The sequence below is a fragment of the Salarias fasciatus genome, chromosome 19 (genome assembly GCF_902148845.1).
Source record: "Salarias fasciatus chromosome 19, fSalaFa1.1, whole genome shotgun sequence".
NCBI lineage: Eukaryota > Metazoa > Chordata > Actinopteri > Blenniiformes > Blenniidae > Salarias > Salarias fasciatus.
Window position 1 is genome coordinate 6,865,815 of NC_043763.1, and position 10,646 is coordinate 6,876,460.

The 10,646-nt window shown below is 47.5% G+C and overlaps 1 protein-coding gene across 1 annotated transcript in view; it reads right to left on the reverse strand.

Moving 5' to 3' along the window:
• arid1b (AT-rich interactive domain 1B) overlaps positions 1–10,428 on the reverse strand; it is a 203,333-nt gene extending 192,905 nt beyond the window's left edge. Inside the window, 1 exon segment of the mRNA XM_030117633.1 lies at positions 8,777–10,428. Within this exon segment, the coding sequence (XP_029973493.1) occupies positions 8,777–10,057 (1,281 nt within the window). The 5' untranslated portion in view covers positions 10,058–10,428.
• Between the last annotated feature and the right edge of the window lie 218 nt (positions 10,429–10,646).

A 10,646-nucleotide genomic window follows, 5' to 3' on the forward strand; every position in this document is an offset into this window, starting at 1 on the left:
TTACATGCCACCTGCAGCACTGCGGCGAGCAGCGTGGAATCTCCATGTGAGCGTGTGTGTGTGAATGCCATGCATGTGAGCACATGTGCTTCCCCGACTGTCAAAATCAAACTCATCTAAAAAGAGGAGCTTTTGACCACGAGCGTGTTGTGATGACTTGGACCAGGTTGAGGATTATACTTGTGTAATCACACAGGCGATCAATACTCTGAGCTTTCATTCTCTATTTTCAGTTTGAAGAGTTACCAAACAGGAGTAATCTCACCTGCGGGAAGACAACCTCTGATACATGCTGTCGAGGTTTTACCAACATTCACTTACAGTCAGGATTGATTTAATATGAAGAAAATAGCCGTGACTTGATTGAGCAGGCAGACATGTGGAGAGCGATACGGTGCAAATGTCAATGCTTTCATAGTTCCATGTGTTTTCAAAACATCAGAGGGTGCTGCCTTAAATCAACAGGCTGCCCAGTGATTTCTGTTTTTAAAAATAGGGAGCTCAGCGGTAACCACGATGGCAGGAGGTGACACTTCGCTGCAGGTAGAGCTCTGTGAGGACGTTATAGACACCTCAAGGTCTGTTTCTGATCTCAACACTGCTGCTCAATGGCTACAAGTGATATTGCAACATCGGTCGGATCTATTAGATTCCAGGAGAAATTAAATATGAAGCAAAAGAACGCAGAATACAGAGAGAAGGTACAGCCTTGCAAAGTGCAGAAATCATTGAGTATTTGAAATTTTGCCCACAGAATTACTAAGGGATTTGACATACTTGGTTCATTTTGCAGACCACCATCGTTCCCAACCTGGGACTCGAACCAAATCATAAAGGTGGAATGACGCTGTCAAAATTACATTTAAACATCTGAATAACCCGAAACATCTAATTTGAAGGCTCGTGTCCGATTTGTGGCTTCACTGACGTTTTGGCAGATGAGAGGGCTGGAGATCAAGTCTTTGAGGCTCTGACTGTTTACTGCTCTTTGTATTCACCAGTATTCATTTCTGGCTAATCAAATTACGACGCTCTCTGTTATTTCTTTGCAGGGCTCTGAAGTTTTTTTTCTGACCAACTGTTTGTTATTTCATGACGTCCACCCATGCTACCACCAAACACATCTTCCAGGTTAACTGCAGCGATCGTGTATTTTCATTAGAAGTGTTTATCACACAGGCAGCAGGCAGCATCTGACTGTATGTCAAAATATTTGAATGCAAAATGTACATAAACAGTTTCTGCAGTTGCCTCAGTATTTATATATCTATCAATGTGCTAACAATATAATACCTGTAAATATGTCATATACTGTGTAGCACTAATCCAAAACTGACAATAGTGAGAGTAATTTTGACCAAAATGTTGACATTTTGAAATATTCCAACAATAATTCTGCATTTATACATTTTTTTTATATGAAGTGTGAGCACATTCCCAAACATGTTTCACGGTCTGGAGCAATTCTCTCAGTTTTCTTTCTTTCTTTTCTTTTAATGTACAGGAAAGACAACATAAACAAGCACTGTATGTTCTTGGAAAAACTATTTAAATCTTTGTGCGACAATCTGGTGAAACTCAACCAAAAACATTCTCTAAATTTCCAAAAATAGTTATATTTCCGACACTATGCTGCCACAATTAGCGATGATCGAGCTGCGTTTCCAGGCACTGCTTATGTGTTCACTTCCAATCTCACTGTTTAGTTTGGGAGCTAAAATAATCTCAAGCATTTTTTCACAAAAATATCTGGAAGATCAGCGTGAATACCAAACAGCTGGAACTGAAAGTGATTTTTTACTCTTTTTTTTTTGAGGAGTTGGTTGAGAAATATTTGTCATTTCCTGCTATTTCTGAAATTAAATACACTGAATTTATAAAGAGTGACCACAAAATACAGAAATCCAACAAGAGGCTGCAAGTGTTCAGCGCCTTTATCAACTGTAGGACTGGACAATGTGTGAAGTGTGATTTAAAACAATTAATTCGCAAAAGTTTTGAAGTTAACTGATTAACTGAGAAAGAGAATGTCAGTATTATCAAGAACAAATCCCATCTTTAAGTTTATATTCATGGAGAATCATCTCATTATTGCAATGCTAAGCAATGTTGCACATCACAAAGGCAGTTCACCTGATATCCTGCAGCTCCAGTGGAAGACATGCTTCATCTGACAGCCATAACATTATGACCACACGTCTAATATTGTGATGATCCATTCTGGCTGCCAAAAAACAGAACTGATCCACCGAGGCGTGAACTCACTAACCCGGTCAAACTCGCTCAAACTGTTCTCTGTTTCTTAGCACATCAACTGTGGGAGCAGAATGTTCACTTGCTGCTTCATGTATGTCCTCCACGAGCAGAGCCCATGATCAAGAGATAACCTGACAAAAAAAAAAAAAAAAAAAGGATGACACTTGGGAGAAAAAAATGCAAAGAAAAAGACAAAACTCATTAACGGGAACGCTGTGCGTCGGCTGCGTCCCGTCGTTTTTTCTATTTTTGTCTCTCTGTGCTTCACAAACGACAGACAGCGCCGTGCCGGCTCTGTTTGGCTGCGGCTTCTTCTTTTCTCTTTTATTTTTTTGTTATTGAAACAAAAAAAAAAAAAAGCAAATGGTCTCACCGTGCCGACGCTGATTAGCATCGAGTCAAACCGAACAGCGAGACGTGCGAGAGGAGCACGTGGTCGACAGCTCTGATGTGTGACAGATCACTGCCATGGTGATGATGATGATGCTGATGCTGATGCTGATGACGATGATGGTAATTCTGACGATGATTACGGTGATTTTCTCACAGGCTGGTGAGAGGATGGTCGTGGCACGTCATACATGGAATTAAAAACAATATTAATATTTTACGATATGGAAAAACCACTGAGTAAGTAAATACGATCAAAAACAAAAATGTTTGGGTGCAAATGCTGTCAAACATCTGTAGTTTAATCCACGCCCCTTTCCGCCATACCTTTCAACTACAAATCAGATTGATTGATAGACTCTGTGCCTCTGTTCGTCTTCGCCAGGTAGCATCAGCACAGCTCAGCTGATTGTAATCAAGTGTGTGAAACATTAAATATTGACATGTAGAGGATCAATCTGTTTACTGGCAAGAAGTCAATGGACTGTTGTGACCCACACACAAACACACAGAGGATTTATTCCAAGAAACGTGGTTTTTGAGATATAAATACAGTCCTGAGCAGCAGAAAGGTCAGTGATCTGCAGGTCCGCGCCACACAAGCGTGTAGTGATCTTCAGTTGTATGTTGAACACCTGAATAAAAATCCCCGAGTATTTTGAAAGAAAAGCCTCAACTGTTAACAACAATCAGGATCCGTCCATGAGAAGAAGCATTGGTGACCTAAAGTGTTTATGAAAAAGACTAAACTCACACCTCGAGGTAAAATGCAAATTAGCAAACGCGAGGCGCTGAGAATCATCTCAATTCCTTTTAAATCAAAGGAAACTCCCCAGATAATCTGCCAATTATCCCCCCTCTCTCTTTTTTTGTCGAGCTCAAGTGCTGGACCATTACTTCTGTTTTACAGGGAATAGACAGCCAGAGTTGGATCTTAATAGTGTCACACTGACTTCTAGGACTTTCATTCATTGTGGCAATCACAAAACGGCGTCTTTCCGGAGGCGGGAGGGTCAGCAGCTGCTGGGAGCAGCGTGTTGTTTCGCCGCAGAGTCCGCGGATCCGTTCGCTATTGTGTATAAATATTCGATAGGATAAGCTCGCTGTCTAAATACCTCTGAACTGACTGCGGGTCCCTGGGGAGACCTCGCCGGGGATAGAGAGGCAGATGAAAGAGGGAGAGGCTGTATTTAGAGAAAACACACAGAAAGGAAAGAGAGAGAGAGAGAAGAGAGAGGGATTTGAAAGTGAAAGCAGTGAGTAAAGAAGACCATCTGTTTGGAGAGGACGCAGTTATCAGGAATAGATTTCACAGTGAATACACCGTGGAAAGAAAGTGGAAGGAAAAAAAAAAAAAAAAGAAAAAAGAAAGACCACTCCTCCCCTCTGTGATGCCGGGAGATGAGACGGGGTCTTTCCATTCAGCATCTCCACATGGCTAATTAGCATATGTGAAGGTCAGGGTGGGTGGTGGCGTTGGCGGTGGCGGGGTAGCTATTCAGGGTACAACCGCAGCACCCAGCGCCATGAGACCTGGCACCGTGCCTCGTCTCTCGCACACACACACACAGTCTCACACACACAGTCTCACACACACTCCAAATGGAGAGAAACCCAACATATTTATGTGTGAGGTCAACAGCTCATAAATACTGGCTCCCCGGTGTCGCTCACTGGGCTGAAGTGGGGTGAGATCCCAGAGGGAGAGGATTTTAAGTGTGCTGACATTTGCCAGAGTTCACACACTGACTCTCTCTCTCTCTGTGTAATCTCGGCCAGGCCCATTCCTCGGAAGTCAGCAGCCGTCCATGTGACTCACTTCCAATATCGCCAACATCTCTCCATCTCCGGCCCCGCAGTGCTCCTCTCCGTCTGCAGTCGCTCAGCAGCTCGAGTCAACGCAACGCAAAATAACGCAGAGGGAAAAAACAAAGAGGAATGCCGCGGTTCTATAGCGTTCTCTGATCGCTGCGTTCATCTGGAACACAGAGAGTGGAAAAAAAAAAAAAGAGCAACCCTGCTTAGCAGTGCCTAACCCACACCAGGCCCGCGTTAAATCCTGCACAAAAAACAGAAATGAAAGATCAAATCCAAAAAACCTTGGATTATCTCGTCCACGAGGAGAAGCCAAATTCCCCCATATGTACAATTAACTTTCTACCCCCCCCCCTTAAAAAAAAAATGCTTTGGTTTTGATTTTCCTGCTTCCCCCATGACGGCGGCAGTTGGGATAAGACAGAGCTGAGAAACAGCTGACACAAAATCAACACCCGCTCACTGCAATTAAATCCTCTCTTCAGGGCGTTTACACACCAACCTTTGACTTCAGAGAGCAGGCAGTGAATGCATCGCGAGGCCAGGCGGGGGGAAAAAAAAAGGAAAAGAAAAGAAAAACTATTATTTTATTAGACGGCTAATAATGCGCACGCTGATGTCCGGTGATGCAACTGGACAGCTCCTTCTTCTTCTTCTTTTTTTTTTTCCTTCTTTCTTTAAACAAAAATCTTAATATTTTTCAAAATCAGAATTAATTGGCGTTTCGCGGAAACCACATGCAGACCAGGGATAACCCCAGTCTGCCAATTACCTAAGCAGGCTCGGCGTTTCATCCCGGGAAGATGAAAAACGCTGCGCGGGCCCCTTATCGGACGCAACAGAGCAAATTAAAATTTTCACTCTGGTGTTGCTAATCAGCGGCGCGCTGCCTGGCCAAGACAGAGATGTAAACAAAACAACATAAACAAACGGCTGACAGGAGGGGGGACGGGGGGGGGGGCGGCAGAGAGCAGGGGGTGGCGAGGGGGGAGAGGGGCGGGGCTGTGCTTGGACTGCTTAGTGCTGACTGAAGGGCTTTAGCTCCGCCAACACACACTCAAGGACACACACACACACACACAGAGGATCTCCAAGCACACCCAGGAAGAAAATGAAGAGCCCCCAACACACACTACGCACACACACACACACACACACACACACCTGCGAGTCCATTTCCTGACCAGACCCCATGGGCTGTCCGTCTGATGCAGAACGTGTACCATAAATTAAATTCCAGCAGCCACAGTCGGGCCCATCACTATGCGCGAGGCTCCCTGAGATAGCCGCATAATACAAAGTGACATTGATGCATTGCTCCCATTATAAAGTCTTTGTTCGTATCACACTAATAATTCATAAGAGAGAAATGTAAACAGTATGCACTGGAGAGCAGTGCGAGCAAAGGGATCATTTCAAGGTAAAGCACATTACCAAGGATGGGACTGGGCCTCGTCTTTGAAATGGAGAAGCACCCAGCTTTTCATTCCATCCCTTAAAAAAAAAACACACACACACACAAATAAATAAAATAAAACGGCATCAACAAGCAAAAGAAGACCAAAACACACAGACACGAAAAAAAGACAAAGCACCGAGCACAATGGTGATAAATTAATGGAAGCCGTATCCATTCATTTTTGTTTTAATAAGTCGGATTTTAAAAGAGTTGCTGCTGCAATTATCCGAGCAACAACCCTCTATTGCCGACGTACGAGGCCCTCATTATTATCAACTAATTACTTTCATTGTTTGGCGTGTGTGTTCTGATTAGCGGATAACAGACGGCTGCTCGCTACATATAGAACCAGACAGAAAATGTTTCATTTATGATGTAAACTTAAATAAGTCATTAACATTGCACGTGTGGCGGCGGAGGGAGGGAGGAGAGACGCTGGGATGTACGCGCAGGCGAACATCCAGACGGAAGGTCATAAAGAGAAACATCTCAGTTTTTCGCTTCGATCACACACACACACGCGGAGCGGGGTGATTTGAAAAAAAAGTGGGACAATGTCTTTTTTTATGGGAGAGCAGGTTCAATACACGCCTCATCTCATGCATCTCTGAGGAGAACACACACACACACACACACACACACACACACACACACGAATACACAACAAGCAGCAGTGGGGCTCTGTCTTCATTCTTGTGAGTGGCCAGGAAAGTGAGTGTTGGGGGGGAACGGGGGGGTTCTGGAGGGGGAAAGGGGGGGTGCAGGCAGTGTAAATGAGGTGCACTCGTTTCGTTCGCAGCTTGCTCCTGAAGAGAGGCAGTGGGGAGGGAAATTGAATTTGAAAGAGGGGAAACTGTGCCAACAGGTGACAGAGGCGCGCTTCGACCAAACGCACTCTGAAGTGAAGCGCAGTCATATCACGGGGCCAATTTGGAGGCAGTATTATGCACTACACCGCTCGCCTCTTTCACACAGCCTGTCAGTGCACAGGAGAGGAGAGGAGAGCGCTGCTGCCGCCGCCGCCGCCGCCACCGCCGCCGCTCCACATATGAATTAAACATTGGGCTTTTGTAGCGTGAATATACCGCTGCTGAAATGTTGGTAGAGTCAAGAAAATTACAAAGAAGCACATGCACTTGCTCCTAAAGTGGAAAACTGCAAAATGGGGGGAAAAGTACGGCGTTAAATGTTAAACGTGAGACTTGTTCAGTGGCACAGATTGTTGGAATTACGAGCTGTGAAAAACCTGATATGTATAAAGTAGGATAAACCGTCACAACTTTGTGTTTGAGTGGTCGGAGTCGCACAAATAACCATTGTGCTCAGAAGTTACATTGCTGTATTCCTCATTTTATCAGTGCATAATTAGCTACAATCGATACTACGGCAAACCCTCCCACGCCGAAAACACTCGCCTCATTTCCTCCACATCCGACACAAATTCCCTTTGATTGAAACAATGTAGGCAATTGAACTTCTTTTTTGTCTTTTCGACAGGCGGACGGGAGAATCTGCGCCCAGCCACCTTGCCCTCCAGTCGTCCAGATGTGCCATCCAGCAGCGCGCATAATTTAGTGCATCAAAAACAGCCGCAGAATAAAGGCTCTTCCTCACAAAACACTGGAAAATGTTTTGGTCTGGGCCGACGCCTCCTTCCTTGCACGAGGTCTGTGGGAACGTTGCAGGACAGGGTGTGGATGATGTGTATTTGTCGACACACACGGAGGAGTAGTTGAGTAATTATTTTCACGCAAAAGTGTGGGCCCTTCAGGAAGCCACTGAACCCCAGCTGCAGCAGAGCCCACCGGAGGAAGACAGCGCCGGGGGTTACTGTGGGAAATGTGGATGTGAATAAGGATCTTTCTGGAAACACAAGATATATTTATAATTGTACATTAACATACATAGAGTAACTATTTTGTGTATTACTTTATATGCATTGCAATGAAGACAAAGATAAAAACAGGAGGATAAATATCAGGAACCTGCCAACCTTCATTAAAGTTCAAGCGCTATGACGGAAGGCCTTTAGTGCTGGAGTATTCCCAGGAGACGTGAATGCAGCATCATGGTCAAACAGCCCTGCAAGACTCTTCCGTGTTATGTGTGTATGTGTGTGTGTGTGTGTTTTTTATTCAGTCTGCCCAGCGGGGCCACAGGGAGCCAATCAGATGGCAGACTGGGTGTCAACTGTGAGCTCGGAGCTTTAAGCCAGTTTTTACCTCCACTATTCAAATTCCGAGCAGAGCCGCACGCGAGTCACCGCGGCGCACACACGCGCTCCGGAGCGCACCGACGCGGGGACGGGCGCTCCTTCTCCCGCTCGGCGGTGCCCGTTTCCCCGAGCTCCAATCGACACAGACAACGATAAATGAAATTAGAACAAGCCTTATACAGGTCGCCGTGTTATTGTGCGCGTCTTGTCCTCATATTCGACTTTGTTTGGCGCGCGCCTGGAAAACATCGCGTCCTCCACAGCAGGGCGTTTCGCAACGTGTCTGACACCACGTCGGCAGAGAGGTGAACCGCAGATCCCCGCTCACTTTAGTCCCAACTCCACACGGAAAAACGCATCATTATATACTCAAGTGTTTAAATTTAGAGTTAATCAATTAATGTCTGGCGATTAAAAACGCGCTGATTATAATTGTTTTGGGGTTTTCTATAATTATTTTCCTCCGATCACAAGTTAGAATTATGCACAGAAATAGTATGATTGTTTTGTTTTGTTTTTTAGTTTAGATTTTTCTCTTCCCCCTGCATTGCAACTTGTCTGTATTTCTCCTGCACACCCGGCGCACTGCAGCGCGGAGAGGATCAAGTTGACTGACGCACACATGAAGTTTCCAAACTCACCTGCGTCCTGCCGAGGCCCTGCCCTCCGTTGCCCGCAGGGTTCATTGAATGCGGATGGTTCCTCTGCTGCCCTCCCCAGTGAGCTCCATACTGGGGCCCCACGTCCTTCCCCAGGCCCATCCCGCCTTGCTGCTGAGCCGAGGGGCCGCTGTAGTCTTGATAGGCCCCGCCGTAGCCCCGCATCATGGGGCTGGGGGACGTGAGCAGCTGGTTGAGGGTCGGCGTGGCCCCTGATGGATGCTGCTGCTGCTGCTGCTGCTGCGGCTGCTGCTGCTGCTGCTGGCTTTGTCCCGGGAACCTTTGAAACCCCCCCGAGGCAGATCCCAGGGGCGACTTGCCGTGACTTGTTGAGGAGTTGCTGCCCATCATCATGCTCCCCGGCTGCCTGCACCCGGAGGGGCCCATCATCCCGTAGGCCCCGCCGCCGTAGCCCGCCCGGTACGCGGGGTACTGGCCGTACTGGCTGTTGTGGTACCCGGCTTCGTGGGAGTTCTCCATGCTGTTATGCGCCGTGGAGTGCGTTATCCCCATCCCACTGCTTTGTTGCTGCTGCCCGCCATGTTGCTCATAGCAGGGCCTCGGAGTGTAATAGTTGTTATTGAACTCGGAGTTGTTCGGTGGCCCCAAGTTGGCGTGATCGTACCTGGCGCTCATCATCCTCTCCGAGGGTTTACAGGTGAGCTCCCCCTCACCTTTCCCCGGCATGTGCTGCTGCTGCTGCGGCTCCTCCTGTCCCCCCAACAGGTTCTCCTTCCCGCCGTGGTGCTGGTGGTCCATACTTCTGTCCCCCCGGGGCATCTGGCCGTTGTTATTGGCGGTGCTGTTACTTTGGATCTGTCGCTGCTGATGTGGCGCAAACTGGCCGAATTGCTGCGGCTGCTGCTGCTGCTGCTGCTGCGACGGCGGCTGAGACTGAGGGGGATCTCCGCTCCCCACACATTTCAGCTTGTGGTTCGCGATCAAACCCGTCTCCATCGAGGAAGTGGTTGAATTAGTCGACGCCGAGGCGGACGCGAGGTTATTCCCAGCCTTGTCGTGTCCGTCCGGAGCGTTGTGAGTCGTGGAAGTTGAATGGACCATGCTGAGCTCGCTTCGGCGGTGATGGTCTGCATTATTCAGAGTCCCATCTCCGGCACCCAGCATCGGTCCACCTCGCTGTACGGTCCCTCCTCCTCCTCCTCCTCCGGATTTCCCCGAATTGAGCTCCGGACCCAAACCGCTGGGCAATTTCTTGTTTTTGCTGTTGGTTCTGGTCGGAGCCGATGCCACTTGCGCAGCCATGGTCACTCCAACATCTCAGCGCGCAGTGACAGCAAAGCCCCGACCAGCCTTGCGCGCAGAAAATAACACGAGAGGAGGAAAAAAAAAAACACGCGCGCACACACACACACACACACAAGCTGTGAGGTGAAGGATAAATTCAGTGGGAAAAAAAGCAAAGCTGTGTTCTGTCGCTGTAGTGGAGCCGGAATGGCGCGTCAACGAGGCTTCATGTTGAAAGTTTCTCTGCCAGGTTTAAGCGAAACTTTTCTCTTCCCCCCTCCGCCTCTCCTCCATCCCGGTTCTCAGTAATATGTAGCAGCGTCTCCCGGAGCCCTTGTGGCCCAGCATGGCATGAGAGAGAGCGGGCTCTACCAGCTTATCCACCTCCAGGGCTCCGGCGCGCCTCGCGTGGAAAATGCGGACTGGAGTCGCGAGCCATTACGCGCGGCGTGTGTTTTTTATTTCGCCGCGTTTCACAAGACTTCGCGGGCCGATTTCACAACACGCATCGCACACCTACTAGACAGTCAAGTCTGGGGCTGAAAACACATCTCCCTATTCTCGTGACAACACACACGTTTGTTTTGACCGTGCGTCAGGCGATCAA